Source organism: Oncorhynchus kisutch, linkage group LG15 (assembly GCF_002021735.2).
Source record: "Oncorhynchus kisutch isolate 150728-3 linkage group LG15, Okis_V2, whole genome shotgun sequence".
Classification (NCBI taxonomy): domain Eukaryota; kingdom Metazoa; phylum Chordata; class Actinopteri; order Salmoniformes; family Salmonidae; genus Oncorhynchus; species Oncorhynchus kisutch.
In genome coordinates, this window is record NC_034188.2 from 67,696,385 (window position 1) to 67,723,902 (window position 27,518).

At 43.0% G+C, this 27,518-nt stretch overlaps 2 protein-coding genes across 7 annotated transcripts; one reads left to right on the top strand and one right to left on the bottom strand.

The window, feature by feature from the left end:
• Positions 1-1,335: 1,335 nt before the first annotated feature.
• LOC109904860 (zona pellucida-like domain-containing protein 1) lies at positions 1,336-6,646 on the top strand. The gene is made up of 11 exons (XM_031791430.1): positions 1,336-1,438; positions 1,643-1,869; positions 1,999-2,183; positions 2,336-2,408; positions 2,519-2,616; positions 2,762-2,842; positions 2,976-3,147; positions 3,476-3,600; positions 3,770-3,790; positions 3,920-3,972; positions 6,480-6,646. The coding sequence occupies exons 1-11, from the start codon at positions 1,336-1,338 to the stop codon at positions 6,644-6,646; spliced, it is 1,305 nt and encodes a 434-aa protein (XP_031647290.1).
• A 420-nt stretch (positions 6,647-7,066) lies between these two features.
• On the bottom strand, positions 7,067-27,513 carry sytl2b (synaptotagmin-like 2b). Of its 6 annotated transcripts, XM_031790905.1 has the most exons (20): positions 26,985-27,182; positions 25,192-25,312; positions 23,600-24,105; positions 22,077-23,408; positions 19,968-20,076; positions 18,551-18,617; positions 18,277-18,379; positions 16,882-17,751; positions 13,625-16,651; positions 12,575-12,688; positions 12,389-12,451; positions 12,063-12,157; positions 11,844-11,960; positions 11,255-11,424; positions 9,573-9,675; positions 9,291-9,452; positions 8,839-8,917; positions 8,540-8,648; positions 8,099-8,304; positions 7,067-7,571 (listed from the first exon to the last, which is right to left on the bottom strand). In XM_031790905.1, exons 4-20 carry the CDS (start codon positions 22,102-22,104, stop codon positions 7,426-7,428), a joined length of 5,568 nt encoding a protein of 1,855 aa, XP_031646765.1. In that variant the 5' UTR covers positions 22,105-23,408; positions 23,600-24,105; positions 25,192-25,312; positions 26,985-27,182; the 3' UTR covers positions 7,067-7,425. The 6 variants fall into 6 exon arrangements, with proteins under 6 accessions (XP_031646765.1, XP_031646763.1, XP_031646761.1 ...); XM_031790903.1 differs by lacking the exons at positions 23,600-24,105; positions 26,985-27,182 and adding an exon at positions 27,256-27,513 and having other exon boundaries at positions 22,077-22,231; positions 25,192-25,309; XM_031790901.1 differs by lacking the exons at positions 23,600-24,105; positions 26,985-27,182 and adding an exon at positions 27,256-27,513 and having other exon boundaries at positions 22,077-22,231.
• Between the last annotated feature and the right edge of the window lie 5 nt (positions 27,514-27,518).

The following is a 27,518-nucleotide window of genomic DNA, read 5'->3' on the forward strand; positions in this document are numbered from 1 at the left end:
CTCCCTTTCATGTTGGGGTGCCACACAAAATACCCTGGCTCTCTCTTCAATAGGTGTGTCTTTTATTCCTGAACAGGGAGAAAATTGAAAGATTTTCTACATCCAATTTAGATGCCTGGCTGAGGCGCCTAACCGCCAAACCTGATACATTATGAAAGCCATGCTGTATCAAATAATGACACGTTTATCACCATACAAAAACAATGGCAACAGAATATCTGACGACATCACTTTGTACACCCTCCGTCTGCTGATCCCAGGGATCAAGAGCATAATTATAGTAATCATTGTAGAGTGTTGAATGTACTTAATATATACTTGAATTGAATGTGCTTATTACATTATGTCTGAGACGATTCATTATGTAGTCCTTACATAACACCATTAATGGCTATTCACACCTTTATAATAACACCTTCCATCCCACCTACCTTCACGTCTCCCTATCCCATGGACAGTATGTGCTTGGTGTGGACTTGATTGTAACTCAATTGAAACAGGTAGAAAATTACTTGAATTATGTCATCAAGTTGTTCCTCGAGCACTGAGCTCATCCTGTGGCAGTCTATCTCAGATGCACAACGCTGTTGAAGTACATTGGCTATAATCAACACAAAATCATACAATTACTGTCAGAGGATATTTAATGAAATTGTCTTACTTTAAAGTGCATCTGTGTTCTTCATTTCACCCCATGTTGATAAATCACCTTTAGTCTTGCATTCTAAAGCAACATTGTAGGTATGTCTACTGACAGAGATCATTGGTAAAATATGAAAAATGTATAAAAATACTTGATAATTGAAGTATATAGCAATGTTGAAAATACAACAACATGCAGTACTGAGATGTTTCTGAACATCCATATCTCATGTTACTATATCTTTTGTATGGGATATTCACTCTCACGCCCCTCTGCTCCTCAGGAGGCCAGTATAAATATAGGGAGCTGGAGACAGAGATAAAGACAAAGTAAGATGAACACCTACAGGTGAGTCTTTGACAACATATTTTTTTTGCCATTTCACTGGAATGTCATCAACTAGAATACATATTTGCTTATTTTCTTAATAATAGATGCATACAAATGTGTGCTTTAATTAGTGCACAAATGTAAGAAGTGTGCTTGTCTTTAATCTATGCAAGATTATTCCGTATAATCTATAATTTCCTGTTTATTTGTGATTTTGTAATTGGCCTTTTCAAAAGGGGATTGTGAGTTTATGGACAAAGTCATATCGATGTGTGATGTTTTTTCAGATAATGGCCTCAGAAGAGGTTGGTGAATGCCTTGGTCCTCATTGTGGAGTGTCTTGTACTTGCAGACTGAGAACAATGTGGCTGCCCCTGCTTGTGTGCCAGCTTTGCCTGATTCTGCGGAGTGAGGCCCAGACACCCAGCACTTTTTGCAACATGCACTCAACATTCAGACCACCAGGTTAGTGAATACACTGCTCAGCTGGTACAAGTACTTCCATCCCCTCTTATTTCAACAGAGGTTAGGGTGATGATAAAACAACATTTTCACACACATCAACGTCACCAAAATGTCAGGTAATTACTATTATAGTATTACTGTTGTACCACATTATGCGCTATTCCATTGTCTTATCTAATGGTTCATATCTCTGGTCTTTCCCAGTGAACTCGGACATCACAGTGACCTGTGGTACTGAGGTTATGGAGTTGAGTATCTTGTTATGCCCAGTCTACTTTGGTGGATACAACGAAACCCTGATGGCCCTCAACGCACAGTTCATCCTCTCCGGGTGCCATGGAATACCTGACTGGAACATTGACCCTCCAATCCTGAAATTCAATCTGTCAATAACTGCTGATGCTGTGGCTGTCTGCTCCAACACATTCAGGGTAAATCAATTACAGGAATGTATTTACCTGCTTGGTTAATTATGGTTAGAGAAAATGTGTATTTGATTCTTCGAGTTGCCACTTATTGTTCTAAGCTGGGTGTTTTGAATCTCTTTGTCTTGACTCTAGATAACCAATGAAGTTGGTACTGGGTTATTTTCTGACTTCTCAAATGTCCAGTTTGTTAATATATCTGGCACCATCAACTCGCTGGACCCCAGTGCATCTATTGTCACCTACCGCCGGCAGATCATCTACATGTTCTCCTGTCGCTACCCTCTGCAGTATCTGGTCAACAACAGTAAAGTCACAGTGTGAGTACTTAAATTCATCACCTACTCTACTGTAACTCCCAGTATAATTCTGCATGATTTTGTCTAATGACTCAAACAGCCTGTTCATTATTGAGTGTAAACCATGTACAGTATGCGTCACTGTAACATTCCCTCCCCTTGATTGTCCACAGATCGGGTGTGAGTCTTGCAGTGAGGGACAATGAAGGCAGCTTTGTCAGTACACTGAGCATGTGGCTCTACAGTGTAAGTGTCTACCTTCAGCACATTACTGCCAGAAGTACACAGTGCACTTCTATAGGATATGAAGCAATTGTGTTGTGCTTATAATAGACTGGTGTTTTGCTGTGAAACAGGACACTGACTACACTCAGCAACTCATTGTCCCAGAGAATGGAATAAATCTGAAGACCAGAATCTTTGTGGCCGTGAAAGCCACCAGTCTAACAGAGAGGTAGGACTACAGATGTTGAGCCTTTTGTAAAGAACCGTACTACAAAACATACAATTTCTCACAAATAAAAAACAAATATATTTAAGAAAAAAAGTGCTGTAGCTATACTGCATTCTAGAATCTGTCCCTCTGTTCCTCTCTAAAGGTTCCACGTTCTGCTTGACCGATGCTATGCAACAACAAGTCCCGTTCCCAACAACAGCACCTACTATGACCTCTTTGTTGGGTGAGTCAGTATTATTCACCCAGTTTAATATCTATAGATTTATAATAACTCTAACTGAAACCGAAGCATTTTTGGTTTCTGGTCACGCCTAATTTGTGTATGTGTATGACTCATATCTCTTATCTCATCAAAGGTGTACACGTGATAGAAAAACCAGGGTCGAGTTGAACGGAGCGTCTCAGAATGCACACTTCTCCTTTGAGGCCTTCCGTTTCATTGAACACAAGAACATGACCATCTCCACTTTCTACCTGCACTGTGTCACCCGACTCTGTGAGGTGTCCTCCTGCTCGTCCTTACTGCCCGTAAATATCAACAATTAGAAAATAACACACATGTCACTGCCTTCACTCAGAGAAACAAAACAAAACATTTTACAATTGTACACAGTGGTGGTCACAATCACATTCATAATTTTGCCCTTGCTTTCTCTCTCGATATCCGGTTTGTCTACAACAACATTCAAAGATTCCAGCTTAACACCTGTTGCCTAGAGTCTGGGTTTCCCAGACTATATTGCCCTCTGTTCTGAAGAACACTAATTTATGAGACAACCCTATGATATTCTAAGCGTATCCAACTGAACAGATAAATGTTTTACTTCCTGTCTGAACTCTGCCTGTTTGATCCCAGAACTGTTCAGGTTCCTCCAGGAAAAAGAGAGAAGCCCAGGGAGGGTTGGCCAACGACCAGGCCACAGTCTCCTCCGGACTCATCAAGACCAAAGTGGACGACGGTGCGGCCATACTGTACCAGTGGTGTGATATGTTAGCAGACATTAATGATATATCAGACATGAATTAATGACACTTGCTGAGAGTGAAATTGATTAGTCATTTCATTGCTTATACAGAATGAGTAATTAAATGTATTGTAATGTAAGTCACTTCATTCTTGAACATCTTACTCTGTTTCCATCTCCTATAGGTCTTCCAACAGCTTCATAATGTAAGAAATTCTTCCAAGCTGCCCTTGATAATCACAGTCATCAAAGCCTATGCCTTTCAATAAAATAAAATAAATGCTCCAATTGGTTACAGTATGTTGATATATCCCTACTTTCTGCCCCTCCAACAGTCTCATTCCAGTCCCAGAGAAGCCCAATGGGCCGTGTGGCTGTCAGTACTGCGGTGCTGGTTGTCATTTGTCTCTCCATGGCCCTGTTCATTGGTCTTTTCCTGAGGAGTAGAATGTTATCCATCATCCAATGAGATTTGGTCTAGGACCAGGGAAACACTCAGTGGGGTACTTTACATCCCCAGAGCACATAGACAGCTGTTATGAAGACACAATACAGTGGCAGGTAAAATGAGCAAAGGATGGTTAGTTCTCAGTTCATGAGTAAAGGATGGTTAATTCTCAGTTCATGAGTAAAGGATGGTTAGTTCTCAGTGCATAAGTAAAGGATAGTTAGTTCTCAGTTCATGAGTAAAGGATGGTTAGTTCTCAGTTCATAAGTAAAGGATGGTTAGTTCTCAGTTCACGAGTAAAGGATGGTTAGTTCTCAGTTCATGAGTAAAGGATGGTTAGTTCTCAGTTCATGAGTAAAGGATGGTTAGTTCTCAGTTCATGAGTAAAGGATGGTTAGTTCTCAGTTCATAAGTAAAGGATGGTTAGTTCTCAGTTCATAAGTAAAGGATGATTAGTTCTCAGTTCATGAGTAAAGGATGATTAGTTCTCAGTTCATGAGTAAAGGATGGTTAGTTCTCAGTTCATAAGTAAAGGATGGTTAGTTCTCAGTTCATAAGTAAAGGATGGTTAGTTCTCAGTTCATGGATTACAACGTTATATGCGTTAGTGAGAAAGTATCAAGCAACATTTCATGCATAATGATACAGAAACATAGTGTTTTATAATTGTAAGAAAGTGACAGCAGGGTACTAGAGGTAATCATCTTCTACACACCTAAATGTATAGTTCATAAATACGGCATGTACAGATTTTTTGTATGAATCTTTTGTATGATAGCTGACTAATAGTCAGAGTAAATTCTGTGTGATAGCTAAAGGCCAGAGCAAATGTTGATTGCACTTGCTTGACAGATGTGTATTAAAGTACACAACAAAAAAATAAACCCAACATGTAAAGTGTTGGTCCCATGTTTCATGAGCTGAAATAAAAAAATCCCAGAAATGTTCCATACGCACAAAAAGCTTAATTCTCTCAAATGTTTTGTACAAATTTGTTTAAATCCCTGTTAATAAGCATTTCTCCTTTGCTAAAATAACCCATCTACCTAACAGGTGTGGTATATCAAGATGCTGATTAAACAGCATGATCATTACACAGGTGCACCTTGAGCTCGGGACAATAAAAAGCCACTCTAAAATGTGCAGTTTTGTCACACAACACAATGCCACATATGTCTCAGGTTTTGAGGCAGCATGCGATTGGCAGGAATGTCCACTAGAGCTGTTTGCCAGAGAATTTAATGTTAATTTCTCTACCATAAGCTGCTTCCAATATCATTTTAGAGAATTTGGCAGTACGTCCAACTGGCCTCACAACCGCAGACCATGTGTAACACCAGCCCAGGACCTCCACATCCAGCTTCCTCACCTTCGTTATTGTCGGGAGGGGGGTGTTGAGTAATATTTCTGTCTGTAATGAAGCCCTTTTGTAGGGAAAAACTCATTCTGATTGGCTGGGCCTGGCTGCCAAGTGTGTGGGCCTATGCCATCCAAGGCCCACCCATGGCTGCACCCCAGCCCAGTCATGTGAAATCCATAGATTAGGGCCTAATGAATTTATTTCACTTGACTGATTTCCTTATATGAACTGTAACTCAGTCAAATCTTTGAAATTGTGGCGTTTATAATTTGTGCAGTAAGAGAAAAGAGCAACATGTTGACAAGCTTTGTCAGGACCTACACAGGTCATTATTTCAACTATTTGTCTTATTTAAGCAATTTCACCTGGCACCTATCTTTTGGTTTCAGTAGCCTAAATACAATATAAGTTCAGTCAAGGAACATGTGGAAAGTCACAAAAAAACAAAAAAAAATAGACACATAGCTATAGTAAGTTCTGTTTTGGTAACAGATTGAGGTACTAGCAGTCTAACTTCTCACATCCATCTTTAGTCTAAAACACACTTTTGGTTTTATATGTACAGCCATGTTTGGATTCTCTTTGTTTGTGTGTACCTGGTTGACTGCCAGGGTTTGTCTTGGCTGGACTCCTGCTTGCTGTGGTCTGCCAAGAAATTGATAAAGATGTGGAAGAGACCAATGAACCTTCAAACCCACAAGAGAAAAAGAAGCTGATTGACTTTTTGGGCACAAAAAAAGGCAAGGTCATCAAAACATTATCCCGTAGGTGGCAAACATGTAAAGCAATTCAAAATGTAGCTGGGGTGGCATACACTAATATACACGAAGATTGTACTGTGTTGTACTGTACAGTATTGCACTGTGGGAAACCTCTAGATAAGGACATGCATATAGCTCTACGGCTATGCCACTAACAGTTTCATACAGTACTTATATTTACCCCTGAATCATGGGATGCATCCCAAATGGCACCCTATTCTGTTTATAGTGCACTACCTTTGACCTGGGCCCTGATAATGCACCATATAGGGAATAGGATGCCATTTGGTACGCTGTTGATCTTTCTCTCCACTGCCCTGGCTCAGGTGCACCTGTTCCTTGTACACTCTGGGAGCCAGACATGAGGCTGAGGTCCTTTGAGATGGTGAAGACGGACCGTCAGCTGCACTGCAGTGACACGCTGGCCCAGCTCTGTACCTCCCTCTGCTTCTCCAGTGTCATGGAGTTCATGAGCAACCAGCCGTCTCACTGACCACTTCTGTCATCACCGGGGAATGAGATCATAATTAACATACATTTTATATATATATAATATATAGGTAATGAAACAAAAAATATGGCTTTTTTATGTCTACCAAAAAGATCCCATTCCAGAATGTTACCAACAGTCACAGGTTCCCAAACCCACCACTTCCTGACCATGTATGGTAAAATAATAGTTCCTGCTGTTGGTATGTCTGTCCACCAGGTGGGGCTGGTTATCCAGAGTGCTCAGTGCTTGCTGCCCAAAGTGATCTGGCACACCAAGTACAAAGTCACATGTGAGGGCCATTATACAGGCAGTGATGTTTGAAGAGATGGGTACAGAGTAGACTGTTCATCAACATCACACAGACCACGGATCTACTAAAACTCTTCACTTCTTCTGGACACTAATCAAAACTCTGAATACTCATCATTGCACATTCTTTAATTGTGGTTAATGTTAGGATGAACATTCATGTCATGGAAAATTGTCATATCAAATATAAATAATGGAGTGAGTAAACTTGTTGTGATTGTTGTGATTAATTAAACAGAAAATAAGTGTTTTTTGACTGATAATAATCATATTTGGGTTGTATGATTATCATTAATATAACATTTGATCAACTTGTTCAGCAGATTTTTACAAAAGCTTCTTCATTCCTATATATTTCAATATAAAATGGCTGATTATTCTAGATTACACATCACATGTACAGTATATAACATAAAACGCAACAACGTTATTTGAACTGTGGCAGGTTGAAGACTTTTTCTCAGTCGTTCTCATTTCAGCACAGTCTTTGCTGTTAGCATTCTTAGTGGCAGTACATCCTCCACCCATTCATTTGGAGAGGTCATCATTCGTTCCCATAGAGCTACCTCGTCAGAATTCGTGTCCATCCAATTCACCAACGCCCCATAACTTCTGCCTGTAGGGAGAGATGGAGAGAACCTAGGCTTAGCCAATGATGTCACACCCTGACCATAGTTTACTTTGTATATTTCTATGTTTTGGTTGGTCAGGGTGTGAGCTGAGTGGGCATTCTATGTTTCATGTCTAGTTTGTCTATTTCTATGTCTGGCCTGATATGGTTCTCAATCAGAGGCAGGTGTTAGTCATTGTCTCTGATTGGGAACCATATTTAGGTAGCCTGGGTTTCACTGTGTGTTTCTGGGTGATTGTTCCTGTCTCTGTGTTTGCACCAGATAGGACTGTTTCGGTTTTCGTTACGTTCTTTGTTTTGTAGTGTTTGTATTGATTCGTGTTTTTACGTTTGTTTATTAAACATGGATCGCAATCTACATGCCGCATTTTGGTCCGACTCTCCTTCACCACAAGAGAACCGTTACAAATGAAGTCAATTTAATAAAATTAATGTACAGAACCTGTGTTTCTGTGGAGAAATCTAGAATATAAAATAAAATCATATAATAGAATAGAATAGTCCATTAGTACCTGTGCCAGGCCCCAGTCTTAGACCCCCTAGGAGGTTACTGGCCAGCTTGTCACGGTCCCACACAGTCAGCTCCACGCAGGCCTCCTTCAGGTCCTCCTGTCTGAAGCCATCGTACACCATGGTGTGGTTAAACACCGGCTCCACCGTCCTCCTCAGCACCCGAGTTTTCTGTCGACTCTTTCTGCTCGTGTCCGGCAGCACAAAGCTACAGAGGAGTCAGGCAGTCTCACAAGTCAGGCAATTGTTTCAGAAATATTACATATACCTACAACTATCACCAGCAAAGTAAATGTGAAAGGCTGGAAATTGAGGCTAAGGGGATATGTCTTATGATAGGCCTCCACATTTTCTGTTCTCCCCAGATGCTGTAGTTGTCCTTGATCATATTGAGCAATTGTTGAGCAAATGTTGATATTATTTATGGCATGAGTTGTACGTACCACTTGACATATGGGTTGATGGTGGCCCCTCTGATGAGGGGAAGGTTCTTGCAGTCTTTCACCCAAATATGAACCTCACCTTTGTTAGAGGGGGGATCCTTTCCTGGGCCTAGTGGTTATAATCAAGCATGATTCAGTGAATTTGTGTACTTTCTGTTTCTTTCTGTTGCACAAAATTGATATTTGACTGTATGGTAACTAGTTACCGAAAGCAACACATTTTCTTCATAAAATATACCTTTTCTATTTAATTAATTGCTTATAGACGGTTAAGACATGTGAGGCGTGCAGACTCTTACTGTGGGAGACTTGAGGCAGGAAGCGTATGGCCAGTTTCATCTCCCCTCTGTAATCTGAAGGCTGCAGACTGGAGGTGGGCTGAGGAGACCAGGCCGCCAGCACAGAGAGTACAGTGAGAACACCCTAATTTACTAAATAGCACCGCCACCTTACTGGACACACTCCAAACTACACTCACACCTCCACAACCCACTGTGTATAGCATGTCATGTCACACAATTCTATTTTATTTTACCTTTATTTAATTAGGCAAGTCAGTTAAGAACAAATTATTATTTACAATGACGGCCAACAATGCTAACATGCACAGCATGTCATGTCACACAATGCTAACAGGCACAGCCATTTAAATAAATAGCAAAAGCATAGAGATGGATTTCAGTCTTGGAAGAATGTTTTGGCACAGTACTGAGACCATTACACAGACAAAGCAGGTGTGATGTTGTCTCACCCTGGATTTCAGAGCTAAGTAGTTCATCTGGGTGTGGTCAAAGTCCCATTTGGACAGGTCCACATCCACCTCACCCAGAAAACTGTTCCTGCCAAAGGTGTCGTGGTGCCAGACAGAGAGAATGAGGGTCTGAGTTCGGAGGTGCTCCATACGAAGCCGATACTGATACAGGAACAGGAAATACTTTTTGTTAAAAGCACTTTATGTCAGACCTGATGTACATGTAATGATACATTTCTCTATTCAACTTAAATTATATATCGTTTTTAGAAACTCTCGTACTCTGAGGAGCTCGTTGAAAATGGGGTTGAGAGTCTTCTTCTTCACAGACGTTTTCCTCTTCCCTATATTGGCTTTGTCAGGTACCAGGTAACTTTTAACATACCTACAACAAGAAACACAAGACTCATACACACAAAGCACCATGTATTTCAGCAGTGTCCAATCAATCATGGAGGAGTAAATAAGAAAGCAAGGCTATATAAACTCAGCAAAAAAATAAACGCCCTCTCACTGCCAACTGAGCTTATTTTCAGCAAACTTAACATGTGTAAATATTTGTATGAGCATAACAAGATTCAACAACTGAGACATAAACTGAACAAGTTCCACAGACATGTGACTAACAGAAATTGAATAATGTGTCCCTGAACAAAGGGAGGGTCAAAATAAAAAGTAACAGTCAGTATTTGGTGTGGCCACCAGCTGTATTAAGTACTGCAGTGCATCTCCTCCTAATGGACTGCACCAGATTTGCCAGTTCTTGCTATGAGATGTTACCCCACTCTTCCACCAAGGCACCTGCAAGAACCCAGACATTTTTGGGGGGAATGGCCCTAGTCCTCACCCTCCGATCCCCAGGTCCCAGACATGCTCAATGGGATTGAGATCCGGGCTCTTCGCTGGCAATGGCAGAACATATTCCTGTCTTGCAGGAAATCACCACAGAATCAGCAGTATGGCTGGTGGCACTGTCATGCTGGAGGGTAATGTCAGGATGAGCCTGCAGGAAGGGTACCACATGAGGGAGGAGGATGTCTTCCCCGTAACGCACAGCATTGAGATTGCCTGCAATGACAACAAGCTCAGTCCGATGATGCTGTGACCCTCCACCTCCAAATTGATCCCGCTCCAGAGTACAGGCCTCTGTGTAACGCTCATTCCTTCGACGATAAACGCAAATCCGACCATCACCCTCGGTGAGACAAAACCGTGACTCGTCAGTGAAGAGCACTTTTTTGCCAGTCCTGTCTGGTCCAGCGACGGTGGGTTTGTGCCCATAGGCGACGTTGTTGCCGGTGATGTCTGGTGAGGACCTACTTTACAACAGGCCTACAAGCCCTCAGTCCAGCCTCTCTCAGCCTATTACGGACAGTCTGAGCACTGATGGAGGGTTTGTGCGTTCCTGGTGTAACTCGGGCAGTTGTTGTTGCCATCCTGTACCTGTCCCACAGGTATGATGTTCAGATGTACCAATCCTGTGCAGGTGTTGTTTCACGTGGTCTGTCACTGCGAGGACGATCAGCTGTCCATCCTGTCTCCCTGTTGCTCTGTCTTAGGCGTCTCACATTACGGACATTGCAATTTATTGCCCTGTTCACATCTGTAGTCCTCATGCCTCCTTGCAGCATGTCTAAGGCATGTTCACGCAGATGGGCAGGGACCCTGGGCATCTTTCTTTTGGTATTTTTCAGAGTCAGTTGAAAGGCCTCTTAGTGTCCTAAGTTTTCATAACTGTGACCTTAATTGCCTACCGTCTGTAAGCTGTTAGTGTCTTAACGACCGTTCCACAGGTGCATGTTCATTAATTGTTTATGGTTCATTGAACAACCATGGGAAACAGTGTTTAAACCCTTTACAATGAAGATCTGTGAAATTATTTTGATTTTTACGAATGATCTTTGAAAGACAGGGTCTTGAAAACAGGGGAAGGGGCCTCGTATAATAGTTGGCACTGTACTCACGGGTCAGAGCGCCCCCTCTTAGGGTTGACAGCGGCCAGGTCTCGGCATTGAGCCACGAAGATGTGGAACTCCCTGAGCTTCTGAACGTAGTTGATGGAGAACTGGATGTTCCCCTGCACCTCCACACCTCCATAGTCCCCACTGTACATGGTCATCACACTGCCACTCAGCTAACACACACACGCACGCACACACACACACACACACACACACACACACACACACACACACACACACACACACACACACACACACACACACACACACACACACACACACACACACACACACACACACACACACACACACACACACACACACACACACACACACACACAGTTAAAACCTTCTAAACAGTTTACATTAAACCTTAGCCTTTCAGGCAGTTCTCATTAAAGTCATGATGTGAAAAACGATCAAATGTGTGGTTAATGGGACAATTAAGAGATTTAATCAGACTGTTAATATTGTATAATCATGATAGTTGCCAATAGAAAATGCCAGCTAAGTTTGGTTAGGCAGAACATGTGTGTGCTTTGAATGTGAACAGTGGTTGCGTGTTAGCAGAGCATGTGTGAAGTGAACATACAGAGGACACAGATGCCATGCCAGAGGAGCTGCTGAGGTTAGTCATAGATCTGCCCGTCTTCTGCCTGCCTCCATGGTAACTGTCTTCAGAGGCGGAGTCAGTTTCTCTGCAATCACTCTAGAATACAGACAGCATCGCTAGAATGCCCAGTGCACATACAGACATACAGTGTTCTTTGACCTAAAGAGCTCGCATGGAATAAAGATGTTGTGGCTTTACCTCGTTCTGCAGGAATGAGGGAACAGACTTGCTCATCTTCTTCAAATGTTCAGGGTCAGAGTAGAGGGATGAGGAGGGAGAGGGGATGGTGGATGCTGAGGGAGGACAGAACAGAGAGAAGGATGAGAGGCTAAAGGTTCCATAATACTCTCATAACCTTATTACAGATGACTTACTGTAGCTATTGAATTACCCAGCAATGCTAGCATTCTACAACACAGAATAAAAAGCCTGTATTCTATATTATATTTGGTATAAACTGTCTAACCCAATATCGACCCAAAGGCTAATTACATTTCCAAGAAAAGTACAAAACAATTCTTAACCATCACTGCTTCGCCTGAGGACATCAAGGGGAGCCAGTCTTCTTTCTTGTCCTGTTGGGAATTCTGTAAAACATAGACAACATTACGTTTTCATCCCAACATGCATTAATTCTGGTATCTGGGCCAACCTGACAGCACCACTATAATGCTGGTATAGTGGTTGAGGAGACAAGGGACATTTCTCACGTGGTGGCATGGGTGCTGTGATATCCTCAAGACTTTTGGCCAGATTTTGTGAGCGGGCCTGAGCTCTTTTCAATGCCTTCTGTATCGGGTCTTGATCCTCATCATTATTTTCACCTAAAACATCAGACATTACAGAAAGATTTGCTCATACAGTACATTAGATGCCTTCAACAAAGACCACACATAGACATGTTAAAAAAAACATTACATGTGGCCTCTTAACACTGATCATTTACAAGAAGTATATAAAACATTAAGAGTACCTTCCAAATATTGAGTTGCAACCCCTCCTGCCCCCTCCCCCCTTTTACCATCCGAACAGCCTCAATTTGTTGGGGCATGGACTCTACAAAAGTGCCATTCACCCTCCGAATGTCACACAAACACAATTCATGTCAAAATTGTCTCAAGGCTTAAACATCCTTCTTTATCCTGCCTCGTCACCTTCATCTACACTGATTGAAGTGGATTTAACAAGTAACATCAATAAGGGATCATAGATTTCAACTGGATTCACCTAGTTAGTCTATGTCATGGAAAGACCAAGTGTTCATAATGTTTTGTACACTCAGTGTATGTAGTCTGTTGTTTACAGATAGCCAAAGTGTCTCTAGAGTTAAGTTGGAAGAGAGAAATATGTTTGAAGTTGTAGAAAATATTTTTTTTACTGGCTATATTATATCATTACTCATAAAAGTAAACTCCGGAATGTATCCTGGAGAGGAATGCCTAACTCAAACAAAGCAAAACTTGGCTACCTAGTTGCTGGTTCTATCAGAGCACTATGTGATGTCAATGAAGTTACAAAAGAGTATCGTCCAACCCACAAATGAAACACAGGCAGCTGATTCCCTGCACACACTCTATTTACAATGAAACAGGACACTGCATCCTGGATGCTGCCTGATCTAGAAAAAGATAACTTCACAGGAAACCCACAGGAAACCCAGATAAACAAATAACTATTATATGTTTTCATGATATATCATAGGTCACATAACACTTGTACTAAAACAACAGGGCGCTACCGTATTGATCATCAAAACTCACGGTTTGAACTGGTCCTGGAGTTGGACCAAGTTTCAGACGCGCTACTCGATGCTATTTCAGATGCACTTAATGATGACTCCCGTCCAGTGTCAGTGCTGCCCTGGTTTGACCAGAGGGCCAGGGGCCGCTGGGTTATCTTGCTGCTCCTCCTACTGTAGCGCTCCTCTGAGTCCACTAGGGTGCTGGATCTGACAAGCCCACCACTCAGGTCAAGTTCAGCCCCAGGCGGGCCTGCTGCCGGGGCCAGAGCAGTGTGGACGCTGGTCTCTGAAAACTCCAGGTAATAGGGGTAGTCTTTGGGAACAAAGACCTGAGTGCGAGGGGTCAGAGATTCAGACTCGTCCAATGATTTTGAGGACCTCCTTGGACCAGGAGGAGTGTGCTTGTCACCACTCTGTCGTCTACCCTGTGTCCTCTTGGGCTGGACATGACTAATATCCAGTGTCTTTTTAGGGTACAACATAGAAGTTTGGGCCTGTTCCTCATTGATGTCTAATGTGTACATACTGGTGGCGCGCTGAAGTGAACTTGCACGTCCACTTCCACTTGAGTTTCCAAAACTGTCTTTTCTAGCTTTATGAGACCGAGATTCCTTTCCTGAGGTGCTTTGGGGCTTCGGGGCCTTTTTATCTTTGGTGAAGTCCCGTTCTGAGCCCCTTGTTACCTGGGGGACACCAGGGGCTCTTTGCTGCTCTGACTCTATGGTGATTTGAGGTGGGAAGTTGGGTTTAGTGTCAATCATAGCTCCTGATCCCACCTCAACTGATCTAGACTTTGACTGGTGCTCTTTAGTGTCAATCATAGCTCCTGAACCCAGTCCAATCGATTTAGACCTTGACTGGTGCTCTCTGTCTTTGTTCCCCCTGACTAAAGATGGCAGGGGAGATGGAGAAGATGGTGAAGAAGGTGAAGATGTTTTCTTGAGCTGGCTCTCATCCAAAGGTAGTGTAGCACTGACCTTTTGTGGCTGGCTGGGGGCAGATTTGCTGTAGAAATCAGTGTCAACACATTGCTTTAACTCCAATATTGAGTTCTGGGCATCCATTGGCTCCTTATTTTTGGAGCTTTTGAGTTCGTCAGAAGAGATCGGCACTCTGTTATTCGAAGTGGCCTCACCCCAGAAGTTGCAGAGATTCTTAAACTGTGAGCGTTTTGCACCGAGGCTTGGGGACGACTTCTCCAGTCTCTGATCCATCGTGAAGACTGTGAAATTCTGTATTTTTCTGTCAGAGGAAAGGTTGGAATCCCCTTCATGGTCGCCGTCAGATTCGTTGCAGATTGACCTCAGGTCAAACTCAGACTTGGTGTACCTTTTATTCAGCTTTTCTATGGCCGATGATGGAATTTGAGTCACACTGGCGTCCCCTGCTTCTTTTGATTTACCCGTGTAAAATATAGGCCTGTTCTTCTCCTGCTCCCAGAAGGACTTGAGCTGCTTTATATGGTCTGCTTTGCTGTCCTGTTGAGGGGGAACCTGTTTCAGGGTGTGTGGGCTATTTCCTTGATCTTTAATGGTGTAGTCTTGTTTTTTAGTGGACACACTTGACTGTACATTGACATTGCTTTGCTGAGTTTTGGGGGAAAACTGTTCACTTTCTTTTCCAAACTTGTGTCTAAACTTCTCAGAGTCTAGGCTGTTTGTAGGCTGGGAGAGTAGTTCAGGCAGTGGGCTGGGACTGGGCTTGGACCTGGCCCTGGATGGCATTTCAGGTTGGGGTTTTGGTATGGCAGGTGAGAGCTTCACAGGCTGGGGATTGACTGTGGGCTGGATGAGCAATTCAGGCTGAGGACTGAGTGTTGATGGGGAGAATCTCTGATGTTCTGGGCTGAGTCTGGACTGGGACAGCGTGTCAGGCTGAGGATGGAGTCTACTTAGGTAGAGTATTTCTGCCTGTGAGCTTCTTCTGTCTACTGTCATTGGGGATCTTCTGAGATCTTCTTCTGTTAAAGTCAAATTGTCCTCCTCACTTTGAGCCCCATGAGTGTAGCTATCATCCCAGGTTGGCAGTGTACGTATCTCTATAGAGGGAGCAATAACAACACTGTTTTGGGGTCTGTATACCTCCTGTTTGTAAGGGCTAACACTCGGCTGAACACTTCTCATATCTCGACTAGCAGTGCTTTGTTGAGTATCTAGGTTTAACCATTCATCTCCTTTTTCATCCCTGAGATTCTTCCTCAAAGACACCTCCACACCGTTTGACTCTGGGACAGAAACAGTTCTATGAGACTTCTCTGCTAGTGCTCTCTCTTTCTCTTTCTCCATTGGTTTCTGTCTTTTGTCAATGATTGATCTACTGATGAGTATCTTGGGCCCAGTGTTTCCCTTCTCCCAGAAGGACTTCAGGTGGGTGATTTTGGGTGGTTGGTTCTCATCTTGGACCTCTTTCTGTTTGACTTGTTGTGTTGCGACCTGTGGTCCAACAGCCTTGGCTGGAGGGCCACTGACCGTCTTCACATCCTCTTGCCTATCTATCACATCCTCTTCTTTATCTAACATCACTTGCTTGAACTCCTTCCAATATGCTGCTCTCAGCCCCTCAGACTTGAGCTGGTATGATCTTAATGTATTCAAAGGTGACTGGTCCGTAGGTTGATCCATAGAGGATTCCGACTGAGATCCATCCTTTACCTCTGGTGTTAAACACACTGACACTCCTCCTCCAATACTTTGCATATCCAGGCTGGGGTCAACATGTAGGAGCTTTCTCTTCACCTCAGGAGCTTTCCTCTCCGTCTGCTGAGACCTGCTCTCAAAGGTAGGCCGGTCATCTGTATCTGTTTTCACAGAGTTAATCACGTCTTCCTCCATGTCTGGTTGATCGCTCTCAGTCTTCAGCCAGTCGTTGCTGTCTGTGCTGCGACTGAACCACTCTAAGACTTTAGAAATGGAGTCGCCCTGCTCCGCTGTGGGCTGGGGACTACGAGGGGCTGATTTAGAGGCAGGTTTGTGGTTTACTGTTTTTTTATGAACATGCTTATCAGGCTTATCCCCAGAGTTATGGAGATCATGATGTTTCCATTGATCTGAAGAAAAAAAAGTTCATAGAAGTGTTATGATGCATGAAAAAATAAGCTGAAGAACTAAAGATTAGACATTTCAACAGTGGCCTAAAAATACCCTCCATTGATTGATCACGTTCATGTATAACAATACCCTTGGGCCAAGAACTTTAATGAATTTGAATTCATTTTCACACTGGTTTTAAATTGTAGTGTGGGCTCCATGAATTTTCACTTTCTGTCTTTTGACTTACCCACAGTGGTTGGAGGCAGACTAGGGTCCTCCTGTCTGATTGCAGTGTCCACATTGCGGGTTCTTATCACCTCCTTGTCCTGCATCTCAATGAGTTGAAAGGCTGCATGCTGTGAAGGCTGGTGGTGAGTAGGGGCTGTTAGTTCTGAGCTCGGAGAGAGTGGTATGGACAGAGGTTTTGAAAATGGACCATCAGACCTCTCTCTGCCCTGAGGAGGACCCTCACTGACAAGCTCTCTCTGGATGAGACCATCGCTACCTTCACTCTTCTGATGACCTGTGTAGGATGTATCTGTGTGTCTGTCATTATCAGAATGTGTGGCTGGTCTAAGGTTCAACAGTCTGAGAGGCTTTGGCTCACTCAAGGGCCTCAATGGAACTTTGGAACTCTCAGTTTCCCTAAGATGAGAGGGGGTTCTCACTAGGTGTCTGACAAGTGAGTTATCTGAGGGCTCTGCTCTCCTCTCTCTTTCATGGGCCTCTTTCGCTCTCTCAAAATCAGTATTGGCGGAGACTAGGGTTAAAGGCTTCAGTGGCTTGTGGGAGTGGTGACTCAAAGTGTTCAGTTGTTGACTGGAGGGAGATCCTGGAGTTGCATTGTTCTGTAACTCAGAGATGGGAGTTGGATACATTTTCTGTGACTGAACGTCCAAAGCCCCCTGGCTAGACTGGTTTGTGCCACAGCTGGAGCCATGTTGAAGACTTCCCTGAGAGGCAGGGGCGATGACCTTTGACCCAGCTGGATGACCCTGCAGCCCAGGAATGGAGACATCACTGCCCGTGAGAGAGCTCTGCGAGTGCCGGGAGAGGATGGTTATTTTCTTGGGCACGGGCCTGAATCCTAGAGAGGACCCCTCGGAGGTGGCAGAGCCTAGAATGATCAGGGGAGATAAGGGCTCTGTGTGTGTGAGAACACAATGGTGGAACATGAGGAGATGTGATACTGTGATAAATTATTTCCATGTCACAGGCCTGGTTGGCATCAGTATCACCTTACTCCAGATGTATGATCTTAATTTGACCTATATTGCCACATCAAAAATAATCCAGCAGCAACAGGATTTGAACGTTTAGTCCATAATGTTGCTTGGTCATGATTATGCTATTAGCTAGCCAAAAGTAGGCTAAATGAAAACTGCAATACTGTTAATATAGCCATGTGTTTTTTGTGAATTTATGCAAAATTACAAAGCTCATCTGCAGTGCAGGAACATTCTCAGCAAAAAAATTATGATCAAATTAAGATCCTACATCTGTAAAGCACTATTGTGAACCAGCCAAAAATTGTTCTCACAATATCCTGAAAGATCATGTTATTCAATTTGACTCAACCTCCTATTCTTCAATGTACCATAATGCTTGATTGTGTAAAAAGGTATATGCACTGCACTCTAACCTGCTTCAGATGCTTTCTCAGTCTCTTGATTTCCATTGGACTGTTTTTCTGTCTTCTCTACCTCTAGAATAAGGGATGCTCGATTGAAAGGATTGTGCCTTGGCTGGAATGAGAAGAGAAGAAAATATATATTTCACTATATTTCACAATACTCTAAAAGTCAAACTGTGATATGATGATTGGAAAAACAGAAAAAAATCAGAACAGCATGAAAATACTTTGTTTATTCTGTTCATGCTTCACACATATTCTCTGCAAATGAAATCTCACCTACCCTTCCCGGGGACTGCACAACTGAATTCAGCCTCTCTTTCTCTGCATCTGAAACATTGAGGCTTTTGCTGCAAAGGAGACAGAATGATCACTATCAGAATAGAATAGGAATTTGGGTTTATACTATAGATGAGTAGCCCTCAGAGCACCAGGATAAAAAAAAATGTAAAAAGTTTTTAATGAACTTTTATTTAAGTAGGCAAGTCAGTTAAGAACAAATTCTTATTTACAATGACGGCCTACCCCAGCCAAACCCTCTCCTATCCCGGACAGCGCTGGGCCAATTGTGCGCCGCCCTATGGGACTCCCGATTACGGCTGGTTGTGATACAGCCCGGTATCAAACCAGGGTCTGTAGTGACGGCTCTAGCACTGTGATGCAGTGCCTTAGACCGCTGTGCCACTCGGGAGCCCAGATACACTCTACTGGATGTCAAATCAGATGGACATTGGAGACCACTGTTACACTGTGGCCTTGTAAGGAAAGGGCTTAGTATCTGCACTTCCTCATTCAATTCCTGAGCACCTCTGTGACCGGCTGTTCAGTGAACAAGCCTCCTGCATAACTGATGCCTGCTCACATGTGATTCATTGTGACATCAAAGGGAGGCAGGTCTGTGGAAGAGTCGACTCACCTAGAGATCTGGCTGCTGCCCCTGGGAGTCAGGGAGGTCAACACAGCCCATATGACCTCATGCACAGCATGCCAAACACACCAAGCTTCACTACAAGACTTATAGAAAGCTTCACTTTGTATTTACTTTAGGAAGTTATGTAAGTTATAATACAAGTGACTGGGCAGAGAATAATACCTGTACCTCTAACAGCCACACGTAAAATTACAGGCCTCTCTAGTTGAATTACTTGCTTCTCAAAATAATAACTTTTTGTAGCATTCCCATACTGACTGACTCCTAGCCTCGTGAGACCACATCCTGTAAATATAATAGAGCAGATAGATTCCATGTAAGCGTGAGCACCACCTATGTTGACTCAAATTGAGATTGAGTCACACCTAAGACACACAGACGTGCATCCCTGCGTGCGTGCGCGCACACACACACACACACACACACACACACACACACACACACACACACACACACACACACACACACACACACACACACACACACACACACACACACACACACACACACACACACACACACACACACACACACACACACACACACACACACACACACACACACACACACACACACACACACACACCACAGGACTCACTCTGTGCAGGCAAGCGCTATGATTGATCACTCATGCTGAACTGCTATACTGACCTATCCTCAAGGCATGGTTATCAGACTGGGTAGAGTAATGGGGTACAGCAGAGAGAGGGATGGGTTAGGAAGGAGGATGGAGGGGTGGGAGGAGGAGTGCAGTGGAGCAGTGGATCACCTGTTCTTCTGGGGCTGTGTTGGTGCCTCCAGGAGCCTGGCAGGTTTTGGAGGGGGGGTGATGTCTGAGACTTTACCGCTGACTGCTCTGGGTCTGGAAAGAAACCCATCTGCAGGACAGACAGACATACAGATACAGACAGACAGACAGGGAATACAGTAAGTGCTTACAGTATACTCTCTATAAACTCAATAACCCATGTCTGCAGATGATCTGAACATACTGTACAAACCCGATAGCATAAACTTGACATATTAATACAACATATTTATTTTTATTTCAACTTTATTTAACCAGGTAGGCTAGTTGAGAACAAGTTCTCATTTGCAACTGCCACCTGGCCAAGATAAAGCGTAGCAATTTGACACATACAACAACACAGTTACACATGGAATAAACAAAACATACAGTCAATAATACAGTAGAACTAAAGAAAACAAAAAGTATATATACAGTGAGTGCAAATGAGGTAGGTTAAGGAAATAAATAGGCCATGGTGGCGAAGTAATTCCAATATAGCAATTAAACACTGGAATTGTAGATCGGCAGAAGATGAATGTGCAGGTAGAGATACTGGGGTGCAAAGGAGCAAAATAAATAAATAAATACCAGTATGGGGATGAGGTAGATAGATAGATGGGCTGTTTACAGATAGGCTAAATACAGCTGCAGTGATCTGTAAACTGCTCTGACAGCTGGTGCTTAAAGCTAGTGAGGGACATGTGAGTCTCCAGCTTCAGAGATTTTTGCAATTCGTTCCAGTCATGGGCAGCAGAGAACTGGAAGGAAAGACAACCAAAGGAGGAATTGGCTTTGGGGGTGACCAGTGAGATATACCTGCTGGAGCACGTGCTACGAGTGGGTGCTGCTATGGTGACCAGTGAGCTGAGATAAGGCGGGGCTTTACCTAGCAGAGACTTGTAGATAACCTGTAGCCAGTGGGTTTGGCGACGAGTATGAAGCGAGGGCCAACCAACGAGAGAGTACAGGTCGCAATGGTGGGTAGTGTATGGGGCTTTGGTGACAAAACGGATGGCACTATGATAGACTGCATCCAGTTTGTTGAGTAGAGTGTTGGAGGCTATTTTATAGATGACCTCACCGAAGTCGAGGATCGGTAGGATGGTCAGTTTTACAATGGTATATTTGGCAGCATGAGTGAAGGATGCTTTGTTGTGATATAGTATGCTGATTCTAGATTTAATTTTGGATTGGAGATGCTTAATGTGACTCTGGAAGGAGAATTTACAGTCTAACCAGACACCCAGGTATTTGTAGTTGTCCACGTATTCTAAGTCAGAGCCGTCCAGAGTAGTGATGCTGGACAGGCGAGCAATTGAAAAGCATGCATTTAGTTTTACTTGCGTTTAAGAGCAGTTGGAGGCCACGGAAGGAGAGTTGTATGGCATTGAAGCTCGTCTGGAGGTTAGTTAACACAGTGTCCAAGGAGGGGCCAGAAGTATACAGAATGGTGTCGTATGCGTAGAGGTGGATCAGAGAATCACCAGCAGCAAGAGCAACATCATTGATGTATACAAAAAAGAGAGTCGGCCCGAGAATTGAACCTTGTGGTACACCCATAGAGGCTGTCAGAGGTCCAGACAGCAGGCCCTCCGATTGAACACACAACTCTATCAGAGAAGTAGTTGGTAAACCAGGCGAGGCAATCTAAAGTATATAAATATCTCCCTCTCTAACTTCAAGCATCAGCTGTCAGAGCAGCTTACCAATCACTGTACCTGTACACAGCTAGTCTGTAAATAGTACACCTCATCCCCATATTATTACTTACCCTCTTGCACCCCAGTATCTCTACTTTCACATCATCATCTGCACATATATCACTCCAGTATTAATGCTCAATTGTAATTATTTCCGCCTCTATAGCCTATTTATTGCCTACCTCCCTACTCTTCTACATTTGTACATGTAACAGTATAACTTTAGACCGTCCCCTCGCCCATACCCAGGCGCGAACCAGGGACCCTCTGCACACATCAACAACAGTCACCCACGAAGCATCGTTTCCCATCGCTTGCTTATCTTGCGTGAAAATGACTTACTGTATGCAGCGCTCAATTAGTGTTTGAACAGTGTTTTTTGACCCACCTAAAGAACCTGCTTTCCTCTGCTTCATGGAGGCCAGGATTACTTCGGAGCCATGGATCTTTTCCTGGTGTCTCAGAGACTTGGCCTCGTAAAACCACTCCCCTGTGAGGTACTTGAGCCTGCTGTCCACTGGGGCACTGGTTTTCTGCAGCTGCCTGATGGGAAAAACACACCCAGGTACATCACAGTATACAGGGTACGGTCCAGTTACCCATTAAACACATTACATAAGCACAAGAGTTGGAACACAGTTCAGTCAAGGATGTGATTCTGAATAATTACCTTTAGGTAATGCCGTTGATTTATTCTGGTTGAGAGACACACTATAGGCTAAACGTTGACGGGAAAGGTACATTTACCACCACATGAGTTAACAATCTAACCCAATGGAACACAATGCAGCGCTTGTGCTAAATAGTTCACATTCTTTTTGAGGAGAAAACACTTATTTGATTCAATCAATATTAAATGAGGAAAAGCTCAACAATGATTTCTGTTTGAATTAGTTGTTGGTGAGTAAGCAAGATGTTTATTCTGGGGGATTATTTAAGATACTCTTTGAAGAGGTAGGGTTTCAGATGTTTTCGGAACATGGGCAGGGACTCTGCTGTCCTAGCTTCAGGAGGAAGCTGGTCCCACCATTGGGGTGCCAGGACAGAGAAGAGTTTGACTGGGATGAGTGAGAGCTGCCATCCTGTAGGGGTGGAGCATTCTGGATAAATTGCAGGGGTTTGATGGCACAAGCGGGGAGCCCAGTCAACCTCGAGTTACAGTAGTCCAGACGGGAAATTATACAAGTGCCAGGATTAGGACCTGCGCCACTTCCTGTGGGAGGTAAGGTCATACTCTACGGATGTTGTAGAGCATGAACCTTCTACCAACTCGACTCCTCTGATGTCAAAAACTACAACCAGTATCTCTTCTTTGGGGTGGCAGGTAGCCTAATGGTTAGAGCGTTGGGCCAGTAACCGAAAGGTTGCTAGCTCGAATCCCCGAGCTGACAAGGTACAAATTTGTCGTTCTGCCCCTGAACAAGGCAGTTAACCCACTGCTCCTAGGTCGTCATTGTAAATAAGAATTTGTTCTTAACTAACTTGCCTAGTTAAATAAAATAAAAAACCTGCAGGAGTGAGGCACTGCTTTGATGTTTGCAGAAAACAACAAGGTGTTGTCCAGGGTCACACCAAGGTTCTTTGCACTCTGGGAGGGGGACACTGTGGAGCTGTCAACTGTGATAGAGAGGTCTTTGAGCGGGGGGAGGAAGAGCTCGAGGTGGTGGGCTGACATCCAAGCTGAGATATCTGCCAGGCTCGCAGAGATGAATGTAGCCACCTGGGTGTCAGAATGGGGAGAGGAAAAAAGTAGTTGAGTGTCATCCGCATAGTAAAGATAGGAGAGATCTTCTGAGGATATGATGGAGCCGAGTGACTTGGTGTAGATAGAGAAGAGGGCCTAGAACTGAGCCCTGGGGGAAACTAGTAGTGAGAGATACGTGGTGTAGACAAAGATCCTCTCCACGTCACCTGGTAGGAGTGGCTGCCAGGTAGGATGAAATACAAAAGTGTGCAGAGCCTGAGATGCCCATCCTTGAGAGGAGGATCTGATTGTTTATGTTGTCGAAGGCAGCGGATAGATCTAGGGGGATGAGAACAGAGGAGAGAGAGTCAGATTTCGCAGAGCGGACAGCCTACGTGACACAGAGAGTACTAGTCTGGTTAAGTGACCCGTCTTGAAGCCTGACTGGTTAGAGTAAAGAAGATCGTTCTGAGAGAGATAGCGAGAGAGTTGGTCAGAGACAGCACGGTCAAGTGTTTAGGAAAGAAAAGAAAGAAGTGATACCAGTTGTAGTTTTTGACATCAGAGTCGTCGAGTGTTGGTTTCTTGAGGAGGGGGAAAGACTTGGGACATTTTGACGTCAGAGTGGATGCAGCCAGTGGTCAAGGGTGAGGTGATGAGGGAAGTTCTCCAGAGATGGGGTCGAGGAGGCAGGTGGCAGGGCAGCCGGACCTCAATACTTGCAGGATTTCATCTTGAGAGAGAGGGGAGAAAGAGGTCAAGGTGTAGGGTAGTTCTGTGGGAGTGAGACCAGTGGACTCAATACGCTGAATGAATGAGGAGCTGATGTCGTCAACCTTCTTTTCAAAGTGATTGACAAAGTAGTCCACAGAAAGGGAGGAGGGAGTGTGTGGCGGATTAAGAAGGGAGGGGAGGGTGTAAAAGAGAAGGTAAACAACCCTGGTCATGTGAAAGAGGGGTAGCACATTAATACATACGATTGCCGTTAATCCTTTTACACTAAGGCCATGGCTGAACACAGACAAGTCGACCATACAGAGTCAGTCTCCAGTCTTCTACTGTTAGAAATAGACTTGTCTAGCCAACTCCATTACAGAATGAATAGGCTTTTGTTTCTCAACTTTTGTCTCACTGTGGAACTGCTTTGACAAGAAGGCTTAAGACTGAAGCTAATTTAAGACCCAGTTGTCCTTAGTTGGCACGTCTGAATGTGTAATGACATGACAAGAAATTCTAAGACTGTCTGAGTATACATCAACATGATGTTGTTTATGTAGTGGATGTGCCTCAGGATTCCATGGTTAAACGCAGTGAGGTGTATATCTGTGTTCTACCTCTGTGGGTATCTATTTCAGACCATTGAGCCTGCATTTTTCTCTCCCACGTGGTTCTGTAAAGTTGAATCGGAGGGTTAATCTAATTGCTTATCTCACATTGAGGCCTCTCTGTGGTGGAGGCTGTGTCCATATCTGGCTGAGTTGTTATTATATTACAGACAGACGAACATCACTTCACCAGCCTTTTTACCTCTCCCACACAGGTGGGGGGAGTTTGACAGAGAAACCACTCTCCTCATAGAATGAAAGGGAACGAATAGGCACAACAATATTGAATACATTACATTATCTAAAACAATATAGCATATTTACATGCAATACACAAAGCATGTATTTGATTACATAACTATAATTTCAGCTAGAGGGTGGAGAGGCTAAGTGAGGCAACACTAATGTTTTATCAAAATATGTGGAAACTAGGAAATACACTAATGACACAGTTGTGGTTCAGAGCTGTGAGAATAGGGCTATCACAAACTCACTTGATCCTCTCCTCCTCTGCTTTCTTCAGCGCTTCATCTCTCTTCAGCACAGTCATGATCATCGACTGTTCCTCCTCTGTCAGATGGCTCAGGTCTATCATGGTGACTCAGGTTCTCTCTGCTGGATCAAACACTAGTTCAGTAAATCATTTTTTTTTATTTAACCTTTATTTAAATAGGCCTACACTGGCCAAAACTGGACGACGCTGGGCCAATTGTGCACCACCCTACGGGACTCCCAATCACGGCCAGTTGTGATACAGCCTGGATTCGAACCAGGGTGTCTGTAGTGACGCCTCTAGCACTGAGATGCAGTGCCTTAGACCACTGTGCCACTTGGGAGCATAAAATCATGTTGGATCAATTATTCTAATTCAGTAAATCATGCTAGATAAAACCTAATTAATTTAAATTGATGTGATTTGTCTCTGAGGTCACATGGACTAACTGTACTCTGTATTATTTTATCTCAACTACAAAATACTCTGATGATGCAGTCAGTGGGTGGAGAGTTTAATTACTGTGCTTTAGATGTTTTTGAACACCGGGGTGATCAACGCCTTGTTAAATAAATTGCGTACAGTGAGTGAAATAAGGTAGTAATCGTGATTTACAGTCATTGAGAAAAAAAAGACTATGTTGAGTTGACAGTCAGCTGAAATCAGCATGAATATAATTTGCCATACCTATGCTAGGTGTAATGAAGCCCCAAATAGATTAGGATATATTCCTTTGTAAACCATCTGACGAATAGGCTGTGTTCACACAGGCAGCCCAATTCTGATATTTTTTCCATTAATTGGTCTTCTGACCAAGCACATCAGATCTTTTCACATCAGATCTTTTTCAGAGCTGATCTGATTAGTCAAAAGTCAAATTATTGAAAACATTATCAGAATTGGGCTGCCTGTGTAAACGCAGCCACAGAATTCCATGTTGAAAACCCTCATTCAAACATTTATTTTTTCCTTCTCAATGAAATTCTGCTGACTTACCTTAGTTTAGATGGGTTGCCTACTTTACTTAAATCAATCAATAAAAATCTCTATAAGATTAGGGTCAACTCTGATATAAATTATGAATAATTTGTCCTCCATTATCAACAGTTAACATATTGTAGTGTCCACTGCCTTAATACAAACCCAGCAACCTTGTGAAGACTTCTGAGTGAAAATTACTTATAAATATTGGGCAAACAGCTAAAAAGCTTACAGCTAAACATTTGTCAGATAAAAAGATACATGAATATGGAAGCCTCATATGTGTGCTACCTGGGTTCTGTCCTATCTCATGGATTTCGACATTGATGTTAGCTATTCACATTATAGTTGAATGTAAAACATTTCATAATTTCATATTGTGGGGGTGAACTGTCAGTAAATCAAAGAGACGTTTTTAATAGTAGCCTACAATAGTAGCAGAGAACAGTCGATAACCTATAAAATGGAAATGTTTTGTGCAATGTTATGTTTTTGCCTGCTTAATCCGTCTCATAACTAAGTTAGTGTAATTGGATAATTAAATTGCATAGACTCATGTCTTCTTCTCAGGAAGAGAAGCCCTAAAGCTGCAGTACCGTAGTCCTCTTTAAAATAAGTTTACATTTGTTGTATGTAGGAAAACAATAAGATCAGCCTCGGAAAGAAAAATAACATTTTATTTATATATTTTAATTGGCACCGGCACATGATGCTGGCTTGAAAAACACAATCCTAAAAGTAGCCCACAAAGAGTAAGAATTAATACACAGGTCTCTGAAGTCTAAATTCCTTGTATGATCATTTCTGACTAACCTTAGGATATGAGGCAGCTCGTAATCATTTTCATTCACAAGTGTTGCCTTCAGGAGAGTTGGGATAGACAGCGATTAAAATGTCTGTGTTATGTCAATAACTTCAGTTTTATTGTTTCCCAAATGTCATTGTGGGTAAGGCTTCACAGCGCCTTCATGTTCTTCCTCATCAGACGTTAAAATCTGAAGAACAATAGATTGATATCTTACTTTGTAACTTTTTGGAGAGACAAATACAGGCCAAACAAAAACATTTAAATAAAAAGTTTTACCTTGTTTTGGAAACTACCTCTGTCTGTAGAGAAATTCGGACATCCACTGGAGGTAGGTGGGTCAGACTCAGGGAGGTGTGTGCTTCCCTCAAATGGGTTAAGTGCCCATAATGACTAGTGTTCACTGTTCAATGCCAGCAGTCAATGTTGATAGCAGCCTATACTGTAGAAACGTTAACAAGTGTATGAAGAGCAAACACCATTGAAAATAAAGTTGTCCAATAAAAATAGTGTTGTTGTATTTTCATACGGGAATCTTAAAC

Coding starts and splice junctions, on each gene's coding strand:
- LOC109904860 (XM_031791430.1), top strand. CDS start 1,336: ATGTGGCTGCCCCTGCTTGTGTGCCAGCTTTGCCTGATTCTGCGGAGT. Junction 1,439..1,642: donor CTCAACATTCAGACCACCAG/GTTAGTGAATAC, acceptor GGTCTTTCCCAG/TGAACTCGGACATCACAGTG. Junction 3,601..3,769: donor GCGGCCATACTGTACCAGTG/GTGTGATATGTT, acceptor CATCTCCTATAG/GTCTTCCAACAGCTTCATAA.
- sytl2b (XM_031790903.1), bottom strand. CDS start 25,292: ATGATAGACCTGAGCCATCTGACAGAGGAGGAACAGTCGATGATCATG. Junction 16,652..16,881: donor TCTGCCTCCAACCACTGTGG/GTAAGTCAAAAG, acceptor TTTTTTCTTCAG/ATCAATGGAAACATCATGAT. Junction 9,453..9,572: donor TTTTCAACGAGCTCCTCAGA/GTACGAGAGTTT, acceptor TTCCTGTATCAG/TATCGGCTTCGTATGGAGCA.